Below are 25000 nucleotides of genomic sequence, written 5' to 3'. Positions count from 1 at the left end.
CAAGATTCTCCAAATCTGGTAACAACAGGAGAATTCTCTCCCAATCCAGCAGGCTCATAAGAGATGCTAATTACTCAATAAAAGCTCCTCCAGCAAGGACATAACGTTTATATGCCTGCTCCTAAAACAACTGCTCAATTCGGAACTCTTTGCAGCTGAGTGTCCCCGAGGACAGTGGGAACATGATGCATTTGTTTGTGATTGTACGTGCTCTTTAGAAATGGACTCTGCAAATACACTTTCTGAGCAAATAAGTAAACTTTGTAAACTACACTAAATTATTGTAATATACTCAAGTCCCAACCAGCTCCAACTCAATGGCTGTAGTAACATTTGCATTTTTGTTTACCCTGGAGCAATCCAGTAGCATAATGCTGAGGAAGGCTGCTTGGCATGGAAGAGCTGAACTTGACAAAGTTATTGACATGCTTGCCAGGCAATGCTCCAGTTGTGGATGCTACACTGCTTGCACTCAAAGAATAGGGGCCCAACACTCCTGCAGCATCTGCACAAACCCTCAGACGGAGGGTGTAGTGTCCGAGGAAATTATTCATCCAAAAATACAGCGTACAAGACAGACCTCAGGTGATATCAACAGCTTTTGCATGACAGGAAAATTTCTGGTGTTGCCCTTGTGTTCAATTAAGATTGCAGCCTGACCTACCATCCCACCAATATCCACATCCAGAAAATCATCAGACGCCCTTTCCGCCACCTCCAGCGAGATGCCACCACCAGACACATATTCCCCTCCCCTCCTTTGTCCGCCTTCCGCAGGGACTGTTCCCTCCGAGACACCCTGGTCCACACTTTCTTCACCACCAACACCTCCCCACAGCCCTACAGCACCTTCCCCTGTAACCGGCGATGGTGCAACACCTGCCCATTCACCACCTCCCTCCCCAGTATCCAAGGGCCCAAACATACCTTCCAGGTGAAGCAACACTTCACCTGCACTTCCCAGAATCTAGTCTACTGCATTCGCTGCTCACAATGTGGTCTCTACATTGGGGAAACGAAGTGTAGACTTGGCGACCGCTTCGCAGAACATCTACGTTCTGCTTGCAAAAAAGACCCTGAACTACCTGCTGCCTGCCACTTTAACTCACTACCCTGCTCCCTGGCCAACATCTTTGTCTCTGGCTTGCTGCAGCATTCCAGCGCAGCCCAGCGCAAGCTGGAGGAACAACACCTCAATTTCCGCTTGGGGACCCTACAGCCCTCCGGACTTAGGGCCTAAACTCTCCCATATCCCAGCCCACTACCCCACACACACACCAGGCCTTGTTACCACATAGCCTGCCATTACATTAGTTACTAACAGCCCCCATTAACAACGATTCACCCTCCCAGCCTGATCATTAGCAACTTCTTTGTCTGTCCAACTGTCTCTCTCTCTTTGGGCTCTATCCTATTGTTTACTCCCCTCCACACCCCATCCACTTCCCTATTTTCTGCATCTAAACTGACGCTTTCCTAGCCACCATCAGTTCTGAGGAAGGGTCACCGGACCCGAAACGTTAACTCTGTTTTTTCCTTCACAGATACTGCCAGACTTGCTGAGCTTTTCCAGCAACTTTGTTTTTGTTCCTGATTTACAGCATCTGCAGTTCTTTCGGTTTTTATCTATCTCAAAGCCCAGTGTGAAAGATCTACTTTTCTTGCAACTGCAACAGAAATGCTGTAAGACAAAAACAAAGAAAAACTAAAATATCCTAAAAGATTAATAAAAATAAATGGGAATTCCCTTTAAAATAGGAGATGAGGAGAAACGCTTACTAAGATGAATGGGAGTCTCTTCTCCAGATGGAGTGGAGAAGGTAGAGTCATTCAATACTTTCAAAAGGCAGAGGCAAATAAGATTTTTGACGAATAAGGGAGGCAATAGTGATTAGGGTGGCATTGTGGAGCCAAGGTCACCATTAAAAGGGATGTTTTAGTGAATGGCAGAGCAGACAAGAGGGAAAGAATGGCCTGTGGGGAGGCAATGGTATGGTGGTATTAAATTGCTGGACAAGTCTTTTTTTCCTTATTCATTTGTGGGAAATGGGCATCGCTGGCTAGCCAGCATTTCTTGCCCATCCTTAGTTGCCCTTGAAGGTGGTGGTGAGCTGGCTGCAGTCCACCAGCTGTAGGTTAAAATGCCATTAGGGAGGGAATTCCAGGATTCTGACCCAGTGAAGGAACGGCAATGTATTTCCAAGTCAGGATGGTGAGTGGCTTGGAGGGGAACTTGGCGGTGGTGGTGTTCCCATATGCCTGCCGCCCTTGTCCTTCTAGACGGAAGTGGTCGTGGGCTGGAAGGTACTGTCTTAGGATCATTGGTGAATTTCTGCAGTGCACCTTGGAGATCGTATACACTGCTGCTACTGAGTGTCGGTGGTGGAGGGAGTGGATGCAGTGCCAATCAAGCAGGCTGCTTTGTCCTGGATGGTGTCAAGCTTCTTGAGTGTTGTTGGGGCTGCACTCATCCAGGCAAGTGGGGAGTATTCCATCACACTCCTGACATGTGCCTTGCAGACGGTGCACAGGCTTGGAGGAGTCAGGTGGTGAGTTACTTGCTGCAGTATTCCTAGCTTCTGGCCTGCTCTTGTAGCCACTGTGTTTATGTGTGGTGAGTCCAGTTGAGTTTCTCGTCCAGATACCCAGGTAATGTTCTGGACAAAACAAAATGCTGGAAATCAGTGGGTCAGGCAGCATCCATGGAGAAAGAGAAACAAGCTAACTTTGAGTCTAGATGACTCTTCAGAGCTGGTGTGAACAGAGGTCCCAGGCTCAAAAACCTTGCTTCAGGTGGTAGAATTTGAATTCAACAAGGAGTTGGAATTAAAAATGTCTAATGACAACCATAGAACCATTGATGTTTGTCAGAAAAACATCTTTAGGGAAGGAAATTGCCGCCCTCAACCTGGTCTGGCCATCATGTGACTCCAGACCCATAGCAAATATGGTCGACTCTTCAAAACAAAAAAACTTTCCCTCTGAAATGGCCTAACAAGTGACTTGGTTAGAAACAATCTGAAACTTTCGAACCAGATGGATTCCTTGGCACTGACCTAGGCACTAGAAGAAAACAGCTCGTTGTTACCCTTGTCAACCCTGCAAAAAGTCTTCCTTACTAACATCTGTAGGCTAATGCCGCAATTGGAACAGCTGTTTCACAGACCAGTCAAGCCAGGTATAGTCATACTCATGGAATCAGATCTTACAAACAGCATCCCAGATATCACCCGCATGTCTGGTCCTACTGGCAGGATAGCTGAATTAGATGGCATAGCCGGTATAAAGCTGCACCCAGGAATCCTCAACTTGACCCCAAACCCATGAAGTCTCATGGCATCAGGTCAATGTATGGGTAAGGAAACCTCCTACTGTCACGTTAGTTGATCAATCAATATCCATGTTGAACACCACTTGGAGGAAGCATTGGAGGGTAGCAATGGCACAGCATGTACTCTGGATTGGGAATTTCAAAATGTCCATAAAAAGGATTAGCTCAGAAGCAGCCCTGCTGATCAAGATGGTTGAGTCCTAAAAAAAGGACATAGCAGCTATCCTGTTTGCAGTTGGCATGGAGGGTAAAAACGTACTTTATCTCACTCTCCATCTGTCTGCCACAGACTTGTACGTCCACAGACAGTATTAAAGAATGACAAATGCACAGTCCATGTAGACGAAAAAGTCCTACCTTCACAATGTGAGCATCTTACATCTTGTTGTGTGGCTTCATCATGATGAATGGAACAGGATTCAAACAGACAGCAACTCAAGACTGGGTTTCCCCTGGGGAGGTGCTCCAGGCTTTCAGGAGCAGCAAAAATCATAGTCCAACAAAGAATCAGCAAACTCTTGGTTTGGCATATCCCCTACTCCACCATCATTACCATGAAGCCAGGGAATCAACCCTGGTTCAAAGAAACATGCAGAAGGGCAGCACCAGGCATACCTCAAAAGACAGGTGTCAACCTGGTGACACTATAAAACAGGACTGCTTATATGCCAAAGAGAATAAAAACACCAAGTGATAGACAGAGCTAAGCAGTTCCACAGTCCTAAGCTCTTTGGTCCTGGATATCCAGCTTTGAATGGTGGAGGACAATTAATCACCTCACGGAGATATCTATGGACATGTGTCCTCCCAATCTTCAAATGATGGGGAGTCCAGCACAGTGCAAAAGATAATATTCAAACAATTGCAGCCAGAACACAGAAGCTAGCCTTTAACCAACTTGATTCCCAAGTGATAAAGAAAAAGGCTGAAGGCACTGGATACTGCAAAGGCTGACACATGCCAGCAACCGCATAGAACATACATGATCCAGAATTTGCTGCCCCTAGCTGAACTGATCCAATATGGCTACACCACTAGTATTTGCCTGATAGTGTGGGAAATTGCCGACGTTTGTCCTGTACACAAGAAGCAGGACAAATCTAACCTGGCCAAGTAACAATCCATTTGTCCATTCTGATCAGTGAAATGATGGAAGGTATTGACAGCAATCAAGCAGTACTTAAAGCCATAATGTGCTCACTGACACCCAGTTTGGATTCTACCAGGGTGACTCAGCTCCTGACCTTCTCAGTAACTTCTTGGTTCAAACATGAACAAGAGGGGAAGTGAGTGACTGCGATTGACAAGGCCAAATTTGACCAAGTGAGACATTTCTGCAGGAGTTACTGTGGGTAGTGAATTGGACCCAACAATGATCAGCTGATTCATTGTTTCCTTGTTCATTAAGATCTGAAGCAGGGATGTTCATTGAAGTGTTGCACAGACGTAGAAACAATTTCAGACTAAATGTAGCAAGAGCGGTGCAGGTTCGGACAGATTTCACAACCTGCATAGAGTGAGCCTAAATGGCTGATCTGACCTACATTCATTTAGCACTGCTTGCTGTTGAAAAGAAGTCCCTCACAATAAAGATGCCTGTGAGTGTAGATTTTAGTCATGCTCTTTTTGATATGGTGGTGGTGGTGGTGATGTATAAAAACTGGTGGCACATACACATTCAGGAATACTTTCTGTAATTCTGTTCATATGCTGTAGGAGCAGATTCTGACTGACAAATGGATCCAGAAAAAACCTAGTCTCTGTAAACAATATCTTCCAAATTATATTTGCAAAGTAGCAATTTCTTAATTTTTTTGCCAAATAAACAGTAATATTTATGCTCTGAATCCAGCTAGTTAAACAAGCAAACAGTATAGCTCCAATGAATTTGAGATTCAATTCTAATGTTGGAAGAACATGTGAGCATCTCTTCCAAAGATTTAGATGTCTTTGGATCCAAAAGATGTCTTGATTATACAAAGAACAAAGAAAATTACAGCACAGGAACAGGCCCTTTGGCCCTCCAAGCCTGTGCCAATCCAGATCCTCTATCTAAACCTGTCGCCTATTTTCCAAGGATCTGTATCCCTCTGCTCCCTGCCCATTCACGTATCTGTCTAGATACATCTTAAATGACCCTATCGTGCTCGCCTCTACCACCTCTGCTGGCAAGGCGTTCCAGGCACCCACCACCCTCTGCATGAAGAACTTTTCCCCTCTCACCTTGAAATCATGACGCCTCATAATTGAGTTCCCCACTCTGGGAAAAAGCTTCTTGCTATCCACCTTGTCTATACCTCTCATGATTTTGTAGACCTCAATCAGGTCCCCCCTCAACCTCCATCTTTCTAATGTAAATAATCCTAATCTACTCAACCTCCCTTCATAGCTAGCGCCCTCCATACCAGGCAACATCCTGGTGAACCTCCTCTGCACCCTCTCCAAAGCATCCACATCCTTTTGGTAATGTGGCAACCAGAACTGTACGCAGTATTCCAAATGTGGTCAAACCAAGTCCTATACAACTGTAACATGACCTGCCAACTCTTGTACTCAATACCCCGTCCGATGAATGAAAGCATGCCGTATGCCTTCTTGAACACTCTATCCACCTGCGTTGCCACCTTCAGGGTACAATGGACCTGAACACCCAGATCTCTCTGTGCACCAATTTTCCCCAGAACTTTTCCACTTACCGTATAGTTCGCTCTTGAATTGGATCTTCCAAAATGCATCACCTCGCATTTGCCTGGATTGAACTCCATCTGCCATTTCTCCGCCCAACTCTTCAATCTATCTATCTATATTCTGCTGCATTCTCCGACAGTCTCCTTCACGATCTGCTGCTCCACCAATCCTAGTGTCATCTGCAAATTTGCTAATCAGACCATCTATACCTTCCTCCAGATCATTTATGTATATCACAAACAACAGTGGTCCCAACACGGATCCCTGTGGAACACTACTGGTCACAGTTCTCCATTTTGAGAAACTCCCTTTCACTACAACTCTCTGTCTCCTGTTGCCCAGCCAGTTCTCTATCCATCTAGCTAGTACACCCTGGACTCCATGCAACTTCACTTTCTCCATCAGCTTACCATGGGGAACCTTATCAAATGCCTTACTGAAGTCCATGTATATGACATCTACAGCCCTTCCTTCATCTATCAACTTTGTCACTTCCTCAAAGAATTCTATCAAGTTGGTAAGACACGACCTTCCCTGCACAAAACCAAGCTGCCTATCACTAATAAGCCCATTTTCTTCCAAATGTAAATAGATCCTATCCCTCAGTATCTTCTCCAGCAGCTTCCCCACCACTGATGTAGACCGGTGAGCCTGACAATTACCTGGATTATCCTTGCTACCCTTCTTAAACAAGGGGACAACATTAGCAATTCTCCAGTCCTCCGGGACCTCACCCGTTCTCAAAGATGCTGCAAAGATATCTGTTAAGGCCCCAGCTATTTCCTCTCTCGCGTCCCTCAGTAACCTGGGATAGATCCCATCCGGACCTGGGGACTTGTCCACCCTAATGCCTTTTAGAATACCCAACACTTCCCCCTTTCTTATGCTGACTTGACCTAGAGTAATCAAACATCTATCCCTAACCTCAACATCCGTCATGTCCCTCTCCTCAGTGAATACCGACGCAAAGTACTCATTAAGAATCTCACTCATTTTCTCTGACTCCTCGCATAACTTCCCTCCTTTGTCCTTGAGTGGGCCAACCCTTTCTCTAGTTACCCTCTTGCTCCTTATGTATGAATAAAAGGCTTTGGGACTTTCCTTAACCCTGTTTGCTAAAGATATTTCATGACCCCTTTTAGCCCTCTTAATTCCTCGTTTCAGATTGGTCCTACTTTCCTGATATTCTTCCAAAGCTTCGTCTGTTTTCAGTCGCCTAGACCTTATGTATGCTTCCTTTTTCCTCTTTGCTAGTCTCACAATTTCACCTGTCATCCATGGTTCCCTAATTTTGCCCTTTCTATCCCTCATTTTCACAGGGCCATGTCTGTCCTACACTCTAATCAACCTCTCTTTAAAAGCCTTCCACATATCAAATGTGGATTTACCCTCAAACAGCTGCTCCCAATCCACATTCCCCAGCTCCTGCCAAATTTTGCTATAGTTGGCCTTCCCCCAATTCAGCACTCTTCCTTTAGGACCACTCTCGCCTTTGTCCATCAGTATTCTAAAACTTACGGAATTGTGATCACTATTCCCAAAGTAATCCCCGACTGAAACTTCAACCACCTGGCTGGGCTCATTTCCCAACACCAGATCCAGTATGGCCTCTTCCAGAGTTGGACTATTTATATACTGCTCTAGAAAACCCTCCTGGATGCTCCTTACAAATTCTGCTCTATCTAAACCCCTAACACTAAGTGAATCTCAGTCAATGTTGGGAAAATTAAAATCTCCCATCACCACCACCCTGTTGCTCCTACATCTTTCCATAATCTGTCTACATATTTGTGCCTCCATCTCATGCTCGATGTTGGGAGGCCTGTGGTACAGCCCCAACATTGTTACCGCACCCTTCCTATTTCTGAGCTCTGCCCATATTGCCTCACTGCTTGAGTCCTCCATAGTGCCCTCCTTCAGCACAGCGGTGATATCCTCTTTGACCAGTAATGCAACTCCTCCACCCCTTTTACCTCCCTCTCTATCCCACGTGAAGCATCTATATCCTGGGATATTTAGTTGCCAATCTTGCCCTTCCCTCAACCAAGTCTCAGTAATAGCAATAACATCATACTCCCAGGTACTAATCCAAGCCCTAAGTTCATTTGCCTTACCTACTACACTTCTCACATTAAAACAAATACACTTCAGACCACCTGTCCCTTTGTGTTCATCATCTGCTCTCTGCCTACTCCTCCCCTTAGTGACACTGACTTCATTATCTAGTTCCTTACAGGCTTTAGTTACTACCTCCTTACTGTCCACTAACCTCCTCATTTGGTTGCTATCCCCCTGCCACATTAGTTTAAACTCTCCCCAATAGCGTTAGCAAAAGCAGCCCCTAGGACATTGGTTCCAGTCCTGCCCAGGTGTAGACCGTCCAATTTGTAATAGTCCCACCTCCCCCAGAACCGGTCCCAATGTCCCAAAAATCTGAACCCCTCCCTCCTGCACCATCTCTCAAGCCACTCATTTATCCTGCCTATTCTTTCATTTCTACTCTGACTAGCACGTGGCATTGGTAGCAACCCTGAGATTACAACCTCTGAGGTCCTACTTTTTAACTTGGCTCCTAACTCCCTGAATTCTGCTTGTAGGACCTCATCCTGTTTTTAACCTATATCATTGGTGCCTATATGCACCACGACAACTGGCTGTTCACCCTCCCCCTTCAGAATGTCCTGCAGTTGATCTGAGATATCCCTGACCCGTGCACCTGGGTGACAACATACCATTCGGGCATCTCGTTTTCGACCACAGAACCACCTATCTACTCCCCTTACAATCGAATCCCCTATGACTATAGCCCTTCTACTCTTTTTCCCGCCCTTTTGTACAGCAGAGCCAGCCACGGTGCCATGAACCTGGCTGCTGCTGCCCTCCCTGGTGAGCCACCTCCCCCAACAGTATCCAAAACAGTATACCTGTTTTGGAGGGAGATGACCGCAGGGGACGCCTGCACTGCCTTCCTGCATTTTTTCTGCCTTTTGGTCACCCATTCGCTTTCTCCCTCAGCAATCCTAATCTGCGGTGTGATCAATTTGCTGAACGTGCTATCCACGACTTCCTCAGCATTGCGGATGCTCCAAAGTGAGTCCACCCGCAGCTCCAGAGCTGTCATGCAGTCTAACAAGAGCTGCAGTTGGACACACTTCTTGCATGTGTAGGAGTCAGGGACATCAGCCGTGTCCCTGAGCTCCCACATTGAGCAAGAGGAGCATAACATGGGTCTGGGATCTCCTGCCATTTTTACTCTTATGCCATCTTTCTTGAACATACACATTAAGTGTAATACTGTGTATGTACACAAATGATAACATCATATTACATATTATACAACTTGTTTTCAACTTCAATATAGCATCACCTTTGTAGTTTCCTCCTTGTGTAGTGTTGAATCTGGTCTTGGTATATTAGTTGGAAAGTCCTGGACAAAACCAGTTAGTATTTTTGACTTGTTCTCTTACAATTATGACCCTTCACAAAATTCACCAAGATACCAATGTTGAGCTCTGTACACAATGACAGTCTTGCTGTAGATGATCCATTTGTGCCCACCAGGCTTCCATCCATAATAGCTATAGCTGCATTTCACTGTCAAGGGCAACAATGCAAGTGATAGGTGACCCGTGAAATACAATCAATTTTGCTGTCATAGGTAGATACAACGATCTATGAACATATCTTTCAGAAGTTGCCCTGGTAGCATGTTTGCAATAACTCCCATGTCAACTTTGGGCTAAGTTTATAACCATATCTGAAGAAAATGGTTTAAAATAGTGACAGAAGTTTCTAACTGGTGAAATGAGAGAGACAGAGATAGTAGGAACTGCAGATGCTGGAGAATCCGAGACAACAAGGTGCAGGGCTGGATGAACACAGCAGGCCAAGCAGCATCATAGGAGCAGAGAGAGACAGCATGGATATGCTTTGTTGAAAGCATACGGAAAACTCATCTCCTGGTTATATGTTTTCACATTCTGAATCTTGACCTTGGCCTGTTTTGCTGCAAATTTCATGTATTTGTGCTTATTCAGGTCAGCTGCCCATATGCCTCACATGCTTTTTGTTTGATTGTGTCCTGTTGTAGCATTTAGAACCAGATTTCCTGTATAGGTGAAGCAAGTGTCTTTTTACAGTTTAAGATTTTCACAAATAATGCAAAGTTAAAAATTTAGAAGCAGAAGTATGGCATTTAGCTCCTTGAGCCTGCTCTGCATTTTAATAAAATTATGGCTGATCTCACTGTAATCTCAACTCCACATTCCCAGATAACCTTTCAATCCACTGCTGCCTTGAAGATTCATATACTCTACTTCCAATGTTTTTTTTAAAAAAGGGAGAGTTCCACACTTAGGACAAAACAAAAGCCTTCTTGGTTTTAAACAGTCGACTCCTTATTCTGGATTGTCCTGCAAGAAATGTTTTTTTTCTACATCCACTTCAATGGCCTTCAGGAAATAAAAATCTAAAAAGTACTATCTGTCATGAAGCCTAAATTCAGATAGGACATCTATGGTTTTCCAACTCATGCTAGGGAACTTGGTAGTCATCTTTGATGTTTGCAGTTTTGTGTCACTACTACCAAGGGATTTATAGAAGCAAGACTGCAGAATCTCCAGATTACAATGTAGCTGCTGCATTTTTCTTTAGGAAATAGTTTTCTATGCGTTGCTTATAACTGCAGCTCAAGCAGCTTCATGCATTTTTCTGATTTTTGCAATGGAATGGCAGCCAAAATTATCTCAATTGCCATCCAATTTCTATGGTCTAAATATGAACCAAGTCTTCACTCACAAAAGGGCCACTGATCTGGACAACTCTCAAATCATTCACAGGATGTGGGGAAATCACTGGCCAGTGATTATTGCCTATCCCCAATTACCCTTGAGAAGATGGAGGAGAGCTGAGTTGTTGCACCGCTGCAGTCTGTGTGGTGCAAGTACACCCAAAATGCTATTAAAGTAGTCCATGATTTTAACCCACTGACAAAGGAATAGTGATATGGTGAAAGGAATTGTGTGTGACTCTGCAAGAAACTTGCAGATGGTGATGTTCCCATGTATCTGTTGTCGTTGTCACCTTTATAGTCTAGAAGGATAAGTTTGGAATATTCTAAAAGGAGCCTTGGGAAGTCTTGCAATGCATTTTATAGAAGGGCACACTGCTGCCATTGTGTGCCTGTGGTGAAAGGACTGCATGTCAATAAAGCAGGCTGCTTTGTACTGATTGGTGTCAAGCTTTGAGTGTTATTGGAGCTGTACTCATCCAGGAAAGTGGATAGTATTCCATCATTTGATTTGATTTATTGTAGTCACATGTACTCAAGTACAGTGAAAAGCCTTGTTTTGCAAGCAGTACAGGCAGATCATTGCAAACAAGGTCATCCGGATCATAGCGTGCTTAGACAGCATGAGGCATACAAGGTTACACTGCACAGGAAGTGTGCACAGCAAGATCAACATTATTTGAAGTGAAAGAGGTCCACTCAGCAATCTAATAACAGCAGGGAAGAAGCTGTCTTGAATCTGTTGGTGCATATGTTCAGGCTTCTGCATCTTCTGCCTGAAAGAAGAGGTTAGAAGAGAGCATTACCATGGTAGGAGGGGTCTTTGACGTTGGCAGCCTTTCTGTGGCAACAAGAAGTGTAAATGGAGTCCATGGATGGGAGGTTGGCTTCCATGATGGTCTGGGCTACACAAATAACTTTCTGTAGTTTCTCCTGGTCCTGGGCAGAGCAGTTGCTGTACCAGGCCATTATGCACCTGGATAGAATGTTTTCTACGGTACATTTGTAAAAGGTTAGTGAGGGTCCTTATGGACACACTGAATTTCCTAAGCTGCCTGAGGAAGAAGGGATGTTGTTGTGCCTTCTTGACTGTGGCAACTATGAGAGGTCCAGGACAGATTGTCGATTATTGTCAACTTAGGAGTGACATTCTCGACCCTCTCAACCTCAACTCCGTTGATATGGATAGGGGTATGTCCTGCTCCTTCCTTCCTGAAAAGGAATGATCAGTTCTTCTGCTTTGCTGGCATTGAGGGAGAGGTTGTTATCATTGCACCAAGACACCAAGCATTCTAATCTTTCCCCGTATTCTGGCTCATCATTGGTAGGATAGATATAAAACATGATGGTGTCATCAGTATACTTGTAGATAGCGTTTATTTGTACGGAATTTGGCTACAGTCGTGTGTGTACAGGGAGTACAATAGGGGGCTGGGAATGCACCCTTGCGGGACACCAGTGTTGAGGAAGTGCTGTTGTCTATCTTCACTGATTGCGGTCTGTGCATCAGGAAGCTAAGGATCCAGTTGCAGAGGATGGAGCTGAAACCTAGGTCTCAGCGTTTTGAGATTAGTCTGGTAGGGATTATGGTGTTATCCAGATTTTCCAGGGATGAGTGTAGGGCTAGGGAAACTTGTCCGCTGTGGACCTGTTTCGCCGGTAGGCAAATTGCTGGGAGGCTAAAGTCGATGTGGGCCATAACCAGCCTCTCAAAGCATTTCATGATTATGGAGGTCAGAGGCAGTGGGCGGTAATCATTAAGTAACATTACATGTTTTTTCCTTTGGTACTGGGATGATGGTGGTCTTGAAACAGGTGGGGACTTTAGATTGTAGCAAAGAGAGGTTGACGATGTCAGCGAATACCTCCAACAGCTGGTCCATGCAGGATCAAAATGCATGGCTGGGGACTCTATCTGGGCTTGTCACTTTCCTTGGGTTTAGTCTCAGGAAGACCAATTGATGTCTGCAGCAATGACAGATGGAACAGGTGCGCCCAGGGCAGGTGACACCACACCATTGTTCTGCTCGAATTGAGCATAGAAAATGTTGAGTGCATCGAGGAGGGATGCGTTTTTGTCCGCTATCTTGCTCCGCTTTTTAAAAAAAAAAATCCAATTATGTTGTGTAGGCCTTGCTGTAGGCTGTGGGTGTCTGTATAGCCAGTTCGAGCCTCTAACTTGGTATGGTGTTGCCTCTTGGCAGCTCCGATGGCTTTGTGGAGGTCATGTTTGGATTGTCTGTATAGGTCTGGGTTGTCCGACTTGAATGCTGCACATCTGGTCTTCAGTAGGCAATGGATTTCCTGGTTCATCTAAGGTTTCTGGTTGAGGGATACATGGGTTGATTTCTTTGGCATGCAGTCCTCCACGTACCTGCTAATGAAGTCCATGACAGTGGTGGCGTAGTTGTCCAGGTTGTCTGTTGAATTCTTGAATATGGTCCAGTCCACCGATTCCAAGCAGTCCTGGAGAAGTTCTGCTGCCTCAGACCAGTATTGTATTACTCTCTGTGAAGGATCCTCCTATTTCAACTTTTGATTGTAAGGTGGGAGGAGGAACACAGCATTGTGATCTGATTTTCCGAAGTACGGATGGGGTCTGGAGTGGTAGGCATGTTTGATGATTGTGCAGCAATGTAATTACACTCCTGACTTGAGCCTTGTGGATGGAGGACACATTTAGAGGAGTCAGGTGGAGAGTTATTCGCCACAGAATTCCCAGCCTCTAATCTGCTCTTGTATCCACAAAAATTTACAGCTAGTCCAGTTTCTGGCCGAATGGAAACCTTCAATGAGGTGGGGGCAGGGGAGTGAGGTGGGGTGAGGGGGGAGGAGGACTGATTCAGCTATAGTAATGCAATGGAATGCCAAGATGCAAAATTCAGATACTCCCTTTCTATACATGGTTATTGCGCAACTTGTGTGGCATAAACATTACCTGCCACTTAATCAGTCCGAGTCTAGATATTGTCCAGGTCTGGCTCATGTGGTCGTGTACTGCTTCAGTATCTCTCAGATATCATGAGATGTGTTGAAGGTTTTACAATCATCCACAAACATCCCCCACCTCTGACCTTATGATGGAGGGAAGGTCATTGATGAATCAGCTGATAGTGGGGCCGATAACACTACTCTGAGGAACTCCTGCAGAGATGTCTTGAAGCCAAGGTGAAAACCATCTTCCTCTGAGCTAGCTATGACTCGAACTAGCAGATAGTTTTCCTGACTCCTAGTGAATCCTGTTTTGCTAGGGCACCTTGACATCACATTTGGTCAAAGGCAGTACTCACCTCACTTCTTAACTTCAGCTCATTTGTCCATGTTATTACCAAGGCTGTAATGCATTTAGGAGCTTGAACAGCCACAGAACTCAAATGAATATCAGTGCTTCCCTGGTGATTCCCAGCCTGATTTCTGGTGTAAGTGTAACTTCTGTACTAATCTGAATCTTATTTGAGCTTTTACTTACAGTTTAAGTTTATATTATCTTCAATTTTTTTTTGAAAAAGGAAAACATTTTGTTCCTTGTACACCTCTGGCACAGGGTGTCCAGTTGCAAAATTTGCAATCAGAATTCCTACAGTGTGGAAGCAAGCTACTCAGCCCATCGAGTCCACACCGACTCTCTGAAGAGCATTCCACCCAGACCCACACCATCCCTGTAACCCTGCATTCAATCGGAAATCCTGATTGTGATGTGATGGAACTTCTATCCTAAAGCACTTAACATGTTAAGGCCTTGCAGCTGAGTGAGAAGTACATACAGATCCAAATGTATACATAATTGTGAGCTGCCAAAATGCAGGTCTTCTGCTCAGTTCTCCCTGCATTGCAGTCCTCCACTTGCTCCTTTAGATACTCATAGGAGCCTCTAATTTCCAACGATGAGCAGTTATCTAGTGAAAAGAATACATGAGGTTGCTGCCTGTTGTCCTCTCTATGTGTGCTTAAAGAAACACAGCGTCATCATCCCACAGGATTATCCACCTCTAAAGATCAGCCATCCCTCATGGCTCTTGCCCTTGGACCATCACCAGCAATAATTCCTCAATTTGACCTTTGCCCATGACTTGTAACCCTGGGCATGGAGCTCCTAACTGTGCTGGGGATATTGCATAGTCACAACTTCTATAATCTGTGACTATTAGTACTGCATTAATAATACATTTCACAATGTAATAAACAAAACAAGTTTGCCTACTGACTGTGTCAATTTACCTATTAAACCACTGCAAGTAAAAGTTTAAACATAATTTTTTAAGACTTCTCAACTGATCAATACACAACCCAATAATATGGCCATGGCATTTCTTCCTGCGAGAAAGGTCCTATTTCCTAGTTTCTAGAAATTTCCAGTGTGTTCTTCATTCAATCTATATATCAAGCAAAAATCAAATTTAAGTAATAAAAGTAATTTTAGTGAGATTAACTTACCTTTTTCAAATTGTAGAGGATTTTAAAAAATATTTGAGGTTTTATCTCTACAGCATCATTTTGAATTTGATCTTGCTTTCGCTGAACTCGGAATATTTTTAAATAAAAACAAAACCCACAAAAATATGATATGAAAAAACAGAGCGTTAAAGTCTGAAAAAAATGTTACCGGCTAAATTTAACAAAATATTACAAGAACAAAAACAATTGTGTTTAAACATATTGTATGCAAATATTCCGCTCAACATGCGGTTCCGTCCAAAAAAGCTAGAAACACTCTAGTAATAGCTCATGGCAAAATAAACAGAACAGCAGCTATCTAAATCATTATACACGTTACTTATGTTACTTACGGAGTGCATCTGTCACTGAACTCATTGGCAATGGTCTCGATGCCTCCTGATCGAGCGATAGCGATGTAACAGTTCTGAAAACCAATATCAAAACCGACCACCGACATCTTTATTTCAATAAAGCTTACACAAGTACTTATGTTTTTTTTTCCTTTTCTTCCCTTCCTTCTCCGATTGATCGCGTTTTTATTTATAAAGTGTGCCGGGCCAGCTGCTTGCTGTCACTGCTGCTCACTATGTCTCTAACACACGCCGGTTCCGGAGCTGCCGTACTTTAAATACGGAGCTCGGAAGAAAGTTCCAGAAACTGTCACCATCCACTCGCCCATCCGCATTCTCCAGACTTCCAGCCAATCGCAAGCGCCCCCGCTCCTCCGTCGCCATGGTGACCGCGGACGCTCTGACGTCCGCAGAGAAGGTCCGAGAGGCGACTGGAAGCTTCCACAGCCATCGCCACTCCCTCCGCCCAGTAATCTCACATGTCGGATAGCACAGGAAGGGAGGGACCGGCTGGGTGATGAAGCACCGAGCCGGGGACAGGGGGAAATAAACGGTAAACAGGCTCCCCATTCCCGAACCCCGCTATTAATCTGAAGGGAGGTCGTCCGTAAGCATAGGGCCTCCTCCCATCCATCACAGTATTTTAACCAGACAATGCAGATCATTCATATGTCATGTAAAAGTAAACTACGCAGCGCAGGATTGTTTTTTTTTTGGCTACATAAGTCCTAAAGCCGGCTCAAGGTGATGAGTTGGAAGCAGTTCTTCCCTAAAGAAAGATAGGTGGAGAAGTTCTTGAAGGGAATTCCTGAGTTTAGGGAGTAACAGTTGAAATCACAGATACCAATGGTACAGCAATTAAAACCAGGAATGTTCATGGCTCCAGAATTAGATGTCCACGGAAACGTGGTGAGGCAACAGAAGTAGAGACTTAAAAATAACGATCATAAAGTCATACAAACTAGGAGCAGCAGTATGCTGTTGGCCTACTGAGCATGGTCCTTCCTTTAATAAGATCATAGCTAATCTGGTTGTAGCTTTTAAAAAAAAACCTCAGAATCTAAGAGCAGAGAGTGGGGATAAAATAGTGTTTCTCAGGATGGCAGCTGGTGACAAGTGGTGTTCCGCAAGGGTCAGTGTTGGGACCACAACTTTTCACTTTATACATTAATGATCTAGATGAAGGAACTGTGGGCATTCTGGCTAAGTTTGCAGACGATACAAAGATAGGTGGAGAGACAGGTAGTATTGCGGCGGCGGGGAGGCTGCAGAAGGATTTGGACAGGTTAGGAGAGTGGGCAAAGAAGTGGCAGGTGGAGTACAACGTGGGAAAATATGAGGTCATGCACTTTGGTAAAAAGAACAAAAGCATGGACTATTTTCTAAATGGGGAGAAAATTCAGAAGTCTGAAGTGCAAAGAGACTTGGGAGTTCTAGTCCAGGATTCTCTCAAGGTAAACTTGCAGGTTGAGTCGGTAGTCAGGAAGGCAAATGCAATGTTGGCATTTATTTTGAGACGACTTGAATATAAACACAGGGATGTACTACTGAAGCTTTATAAGGCCCTGATCAGGCCACGTTTGGCATATTGTGTGCAGTTTTGGGCCCCATATCTCAGGAAGAATGTACTGGCCCTGGAGCGGGTTCAGAGGAGGTTCACGAAAATGGTCCCAGGCATGAGAAGCTTAACATATGAGGAAAGTTTGAGGACTCTGGGACTATACTCATTGGAGTGTAGAAGGATGAGGGGGTATCTAATTGAAACTTACAGAATACTGAATGGCCTGGACAGATTGGATGTTGGGAAGATGCTTCCATTGGTAGGAGAGACTAGGACCTGAAGGCACAGCCTTAGAGTGAAGGGAAGACCTTTTAGAATGGAGATAAGGAGAAACTTCTTCAGCCAGAGAGTGGTGAACCTATGGAATTCACTGCCACAGAAGGCTGTGGAGACCAGGTCATTGAGTACATTTAAGACTGAGATAGACAGGTTCTTGATTATCAAGGGGATCAAGGGTTACGGGGAGAAAGCGGGCAAATGGGGTTGAGGAACTTATCAGCCATGATTGAATGGCGGAGCAGACTCGATGGGCCGAATGGCCTAATTTCTGCTCCTATGTCTTATGGTCTAACTTTCCTGCCTGTTTCCACCGTCCTGCATAGAAACCCTGATTCTAGTGGGTCAATTTTAAAATTGGGGTATTGCTAATCCATTGCTGGTTAGTGAGCACAGGGATGATATGACCATGATAATTGAGACAAATTAGGATCTAGATCTCTGCATCAGATGAGCTGAGGCAGAGTCAGAGCCAGTAAATGTGAGGGAGGCGAGAACAGTTGTTAATATGTAGATGGAACCTAATGCTGGGAATGCACAACATGAAGGCTGTGTGAACAGTCATTGAGCAGCATTCCACCATATTTGTAGAGCCTCTTTCTTCTGATTAGTCATCTACCACAGTTCTCAGAATGTAGCAAGTTTGCAGAGCTTTGACCTGATCTGTTGGTTGTGGAATTGCTTGTCTTTGTCTATAACATGCTGTTTTTACAATTCAGCATGCATATCTGTGTTATAGCTTCACCAGGTTGACATTTCAATTTTGGGTATGCTGGTATTGCTCTTCTCATGCTTTCTGACAATCCCGATTGAACCCAGGTAATCCTATCCTATCGTACGTAGGATCCCTGGTTTGATGTTGACAGTAGAGTGATGGATATGGCAAACCATGAAGTTATAGATTGTAGTTGAATACAATTCTCTACACTGATGGCTTGCAGTGTCTCATGGAAGCTCAGTTTTGAACTGATAGAATTGGCAGAGGTAGCCATAAGGAACAATTCAGAATGTGTTTGGAATATATTGGGGAGCCAACCAGAAATTAGGCTATTTTGGATCTGGTGATATATAAAGAGACAGGTTTAATAAATGCTCTCAGAATAAAAGATCCCTGGGATACAACGGCAGGCATTTAAAAATGTTCATGACTTGCAGAAAAGATTTTTCCTACTCATGGAGGAGGATTCTAGGAAGGGGACAAACTGACCATAGTTAATGAGGGAAGTTAAGGACAGTATCAAATTGAAAATAAATATACAATGTGGCAAAGATTAGTGGTAAATCAAAATTTGGAAAGCTTTAAAAGTAACAAAACAAACCCCCAAAAATAATAAGAAGGAGAAAATGAGTACAAATTAGTAAATAACAAAAACAGACAGGAAGAGTTCTTGAAATATATAGAAAGGAAGAAAGAGGCAACGGCCCCTTAAAGGAGGCAGCAGGGGAAATAATGATGGTGAGCCAGGAAGTGCCAGAAGAGTAGAACAAATACTTTGCAACTGTCTTCACAGTACAGGATACTAACAGCATCCCAAAAATATGAACTACTTTAGGGGCTAAAGGTGGTGGTGGTGGTATTGGGTTTGGGGAAAGAGTAACAGAGATGTGAATAAACAGAATAACTATTACTCGACAAAAAGGTACTAGAAAGGACAAAGGGGGCCAAAGAGCAATAAAAGGGTTGCATCCCAGGATTTTAAAGGAAGTAGTTAGAGAGATAGTGGATGTAAATAATCTTCCTGGAAGACTGGAAATCTGCCAATACACACTGTTTATTCAAAAAGGGAAGGAGACAAAAAAAGGTAAGACCAGTTAATTTAACATCTGTCATTTGGAAAAGGATATAATAGTAGGGCATTAAGAAACCTACAGGTAGTTCTGCTTTCACATATGTTTCGTTAACACAAATTGGCTGTAATGTGATTGATGAATAGTGGATGTTGTTTAGATAATGTGTACTTTCTGCTGTACAGCTATAGCTATTTCCCTATAAAGAAATTTTCAATTGTGTGAGGTCACACAACACAACTGTCGTGTTATAGGAGAACTACCTGTACAAGCAGAGTCATCATGGCTTTATGAAGGGGAAGTCATGCCCAACAAATTTAAAGTACTTTGGAGGTGGGAACAAGCAGGGTAGATAAAAGAGAGCTAATAAATGCAATATATTTTGATTTTCAAAAGGCATTCAATAAGGCTATAAAAAAAAGAGAAGAGCCATAGCATTTGGAGTTGTATACTCGCATGGATAGAGGACTGCTTGATAAAATTGGACCAAAGGGGGCATTTTCAAGATCGCAAACTCTAACTAGTGGATTGCCACTAGGATCAGTGCTGGGGCCACAATTATTTACAATTTACATGAATGACTGATGACAAAGTGATTGTAATATCCCAAGTTTGTGAATGACACAAAAATAAATGGGAAGGCAGATAAATGAGGATGACACGAGTATACAGAGGCTTATCTTATGGTCTTACAAAGACTGGTTAAATGAATGGGCAAAAACTTAGAATTTAAAGGTGGGAAGATAGAAGGCAGGAAGAACAGAAGAGCTGAATATTACTTTAAATGGACAAAGATTGCAGAAAGTTGCAGCAGACGGATTTGGGGATCCTGGTGCACGAATCTCAAAAATGTACCATCTAAGTTCAGCAGGTGATAGGGAAGATAAAATGGAGTGTTATTTCAAAAATAATGGAGTATTAAAACAATGCAAAGCACTAGTTGGATCACAGCTGGAATACCGTGAACAGTTTTGGTTCTCTTATCTAAGGAAAGATATACTGGCATTGAAGGTAGTCTGGAGAATGTTTGCTCCGTTGATACTGGGTATTGAGTGATTTTCTTCTGATGAGAGGTTGAGTAACTTGGGCTTGTATTCATTGGAGTTAGGTAGAATTAGAGGAGACCTTTTTGAAACACAAGATTCTTAGCGTGCTTGACAGGGTAGATGTGGAGAGGTTGTTTCTTCTTATGGAGAAGTCTAGGACGGAAGGGCAAAATTTTAGCATAAGGAATTGCCTTACTAGAGAGATGAGGAGAAACCTTTTCTTGCAGAAGGTAGTAAATCTCTGGAATTCTTTACTTCAGGAGGCTATCACAATTAGGTCATCAAGTATTTTCAAGGCTGAGATAGATAGATTTCTAACCATTAAGTGAACCAAGTTATGGGGATAAGGTAGGAAAACAGAGTTCAGGATTATCACATCAGCCATGATCTCATTGAATGGCTGAAGAGAGTTGACAGGCTGGTTGGCCTATCTTTGCTCCTATATCTTATGGTTTTACGATCTATCCCTTTTAGCACACTCTTAATTACACAGCAGAACGGAGGGCGACTTCAAGAGTTCTGTCTGTGTCCCCTTGGATTTAGGGAATGGGAGATGAGTGCCATTCAAAAGGCATTATCAAAATAAGGTTTTAGAAAAAAAACAAGGTTCTAATTGGAACTAGTTCTTAAAAGGTGAAGAGAGTGGAGTAGATAGGTAGAATCAGGAATTTTGTGGTAAATGAAGGCCAAAGTCTGGATAGTTCGTAATATGAAAGTGCAGTTGTAAATGCATTGGGATAGAGATATTTTCAAGGTAGTCACAGAAGGAAAGATTGGATGAGGATAGGATGATAGAAGTGGATAGCGGTGCAAGTGAATGATCAGAGGCAATCTTACTGTGATGGTAGTAAAGAGACCACATGAGATTGCAAGATCAGGAGGTTGCCTGTGAAAACGGTTGGGAGAATTTACATAGATGGTGAGATTAATGGAGTTTGGAGTGTACTGAACTCAGTGCAGCTATAAAATACATTTTTAAAAGATTACAAACATGCTACATCATAACTGGAAATCAAGTACACATACGAATTCAAAGCAAAATAAACACAGTTAATAAACAGTAATAGTGAGCTAGAGGTACTGCATCTTGTGTATACACACGTTAAAATTTCAACTGATGCAAAGCCAAAACCATTGCTCTGCAACATGACACTTAGACTGTAAATGACATTCCAAGACCTGAACTGAATAAAACAATGTGGAATGTTACTATTGGTTCCACAGACTTACTCAATTTGGATGTAGTATCAGATCAATTCAGATGCTGTACTCAAATCCTGGCTGCATTCACATTGAAAGTCAAATACGTTCACACCAAAGTTACAGTGCGAGGCTGTGAATATCACTTCCAGGGTTAGTAAATGAGGCAGAAAGTATGTCAACATTCACGCTTATTAATGTACAAATTAGGAGCAGAAATAGGTCAGTTAAGCAGATCATCCCTGATCATCTGTGTCGTTTTCCCTGACTTTCTCATATCCGCTCATGTCATCAGAATCCAGAAACATATCAATTTCTGGTTTTGAACATTTTCAATCATTGAGCTTCCACAGCCCTCTGTAGAGAATTCTGAAAACTCTCCACTGTCCAATTCTCTAGTCAGTTAAGAATCTAACTCTGCTTTAACAAAATGACTGCCTCTGCTACTCTTCATGGAAGAAACTTCCGAATACTCAATTCTCTGAAAGAAAAAGATTCTCATCTCCAACTTGAATGGAAGATTTTTTTTTAAAAACACTCTTTTTTCCTAATTCTAACCTCTATCATTAAAAAAAAACATGCTTTCAACATCTACTTTTCAACGTCTCTCAAGATTGTATTTCTCTAAACAAGATCACCTCTCCTAAACTAGAATGGACACAGACCCAGACTTTACAACTTTTCTTCAAAAGATATTCCCCATTCCAATCGCTTAGCTCTTTTGGGCTGGTCATTGTTGTAAAGATGGAAGAATGTAGGTGCTGCAGTAGGTGTTTTATGGAAAAGATGGTAAAATAAAGCAAGAAGGGCTTGTGGCAGTGTCCCTATTTCTGAGCCAGTAGATTTAGGTTCAAGTTCCAACTGTTCAAGAGGTGTGTCATAGTATCTTTTTGAACAGGTTGATTAGAGAAGATCTAAAAGAAAGCAGGCAGGGTGACGGATGCTATAAAGATCCACTGAACGTTTACCGGATCATTGAGTCTTGGGAAAACCTAAACCGCAAATAGTATGCTGAAATAAGTGAAGAGATTTATGTTGCAATATTGTCCCAGTTCGAAAGCAGTGTTTGAAATGTGGAAAAGAATTGCATTTCTAGAATGCCTCTCATGATTGCAGAGTAGCCTAATAGGCTTTAACTTGTTGGGTTGAAGGATTTGCAAAATCAGAGGAATCAAAGAGAAAATCTCTCCCAGTAACACGGTTACGTGAAACTTGTGGTAGACCAATATCAGTTGCACAGTGGCCTATTTGGCCAGCAGTGCAACTGTAAATCATTAATTTTCTGCTCCCTCTATTTTTGGCACTACCCTTGAGTACATTAGATTTGAAATTTTGAGAGGTCCATTTAAAAGTCTAATAACAGCTGGAAGCAGCTGTTCTTGAACCTATTGATATGTGTGTTTAAGCTTTTGTATTTTCTGCCTGATGGAAGAGTTGAAAAAGAGGTCTTTGATGATGTTGGCTGTCTTTCTGTGGCAACAGGAAGCATAGATTAAGTCAATGGATAGAAGGTTGGTTTGCGTGATGTTCTAGGCTACGTCCATAACTTTCTGTAGTTTCTTAAGGTCCTGAACACAGCAGTTGCCGTACCAAGTGTGACGCATCCAGATAGAACGCTTTCTATGATGCGTCCATAAAAGTCGGTGAGGGTTATGGACATGCCGAATTTCCTTATCCTCCTAGAAAGGGGAGGCTTTCTTGTGCCTTCCTGACCATTGCATCAATGTGGGTGGTCCAGGACAGATTGTTGGTGATCGTCACTCCTAGGAACTTGGCCCTATCGACCATCTCCACCTCAACTCCATTGATATAGTTGGGGGCGCGCCGTCCTCCTTGTTTCCGGAAGTCAAATAAAAACCTGGAATTAAAAGGAAATCTAATGACAACTATGTAACTATTATTCATTATTGTAAAAACCTATCTAGTTCACTACAGCCTTTATGGAAGAAAATTTATCACAGAGTTGTAAGGGCACAGAATGTATTCTGGGTGGAGGACTTCAATATCCATTGCCAAGGGTGGCTCGGAGTACCACTATTGACCGAGCTGGTCAGGTCATAAAGGACACGTATGTTATACTGGATCTGCGGTAAAGTGTGGAGGAAACAACAAGAGGAAAAAATGTACTTGATCTCATCCTCACTAATCTCTCTGTGGTAGATTTATCTGTTCTTGATGGTATCAGCAGAAGTGACCTTGAGGATACTCCATTCTAATTTTTTTTTGTTTCATGTATTCATTTGTAGGATGTGGACATCACTGGCTGGCCAGCATTTATTGCCAGTCCCTAGTTCCCTTAATGCTTTTTTCTTCCTGCAGTGCATCTTGATATACACTGCTGCTAATGTCCATCAATGGTGGAGGGAGTGAATACCGAGGAGGTGGTTTTCAGTGAAGTGAGCTGCTTTGTCCTGGATGGTGTAAAAATTTTGACTTACTGGAACTATACACATTCAGACAATTGAGGAGTTTTCCATCACACTCCTGACTTGTGCCTTGTAGATGGAAACAGTCTTTGGGTCTCAGGTGACAAGGTCTCTTGTAGGCAGTGTGTTTATATGGTGAGTCCAGTTGAGTTTATGGTCAATGATAACCCCCAGGATGTTGATAATGTAGGATTCTGTGATGGTAACACCAATGAATGTCAAGAGATGGTGGTTAGATTGTCTCTTATTAGTGATGGTCATAGCCTGGCATTTGTGTAGTGTGAATATTACTTGCCATTTGTCAGCCTAAGCCTGGATGTTGTCCAGGACCCGTTGCATTTGAACATGGACTACTTCAGTTGTTGACAGTGCTGTCAAACAGCATTTGCAAAACAAAAACCTCACTGGCCCTCAATTTGTGTTTTGCCAGGGTCATTTCAGCCCCTGACCTCATTATGGCCTTAGCCCATATATGAACAAAAGACCTAAGCTTCAGAGATAAGGTGAGGGTCACTGCTTTTGATATCAACATTTAGCAGAGTGTGACATCAAGGAACCCAGCAAACGGGATAGACTTCGAACATCATCTCAAAACTGGGCATTCGTAACAGACTGTAGGCCATCAGCACAATTGTATTCAATCACTGTCTGTAACAAATCTCTTATGCCCAGTTCATCCCACACTATCATTATCATTAAGCCAGGAAATCAACCCTGGTTCAATGAACAGTGCAGGTGTGTATGCCAGGAACAGCGCCATATGAGGTGTCAACCTAGTGAATCTACATGACAAGACCACTTGCAATGACATGTAGTGGAAGCCAATTGCATAGATAGGGCTAACGGATTGCACAGTGATTCCAACCAACTGATCAGATCTAAATTCTGCAGTCCTGCTACATCCAGTCATAGATGATGGTGGACAATTAAACAACAGGAGAAGAAGGCTCCACAAATATCCTCATCCTCAAAGATGAGGACCCAGCATATCAGTAGCATAGACAAGGCTGAAGCTTTTGCATCTTCAACCAGAAGTGAGAGTGATTGATCTACCTCAACCTCCTCCTCGTCATATTCCCAGCATTACAGTCTTCCAACTCACCCTAGT

The 25000-nt window shown here is 43.2% G+C and overlaps 1 protein-coding gene across 2 annotated transcripts in view; it reads right to left on the bottom strand.

Annotated features, from left to right (window-relative positions):
* LOC109934435 (heat shock protein 105 kDa) overlaps positions 1–16006 on the bottom strand; it is an 83704-nt gene extending 67698 nt beyond the window's left edge. The window contains exon 1 of one of the 2 annotated variants that reach the window (XM_048598297.1): positions 15596–16006. In XM_048598297.1, coding sequence (XP_048454254.1) covers positions 15596–15702 — 107 coding nt within the window. In that variant the 5' untranslated portion in view covers positions 15703–16006. The remainder of the gene's footprint in view (positions 1–15595) is intronic. The other variant, XM_048598295.1, reaches the window with a different exon arrangement.
* Positions 16007–25000: the final 8994 nt, after the last annotated feature.

Source organism: Rhincodon typus, chromosome 6 (assembly GCF_021869965.1).
Source record: "Rhincodon typus isolate 14 chromosome 6, sRhiTyp1.1, whole genome shotgun sequence".
NCBI classification, from domain to species: domain Eukaryota; kingdom Metazoa; phylum Chordata; class Chondrichthyes; order Orectolobiformes; family Rhincodontidae; genus Rhincodon; species Rhincodon typus.
Note: the sequence above shows the minus strand (reverse complement) of the source record. Positions and strands in the feature narration are given on the sequence as shown.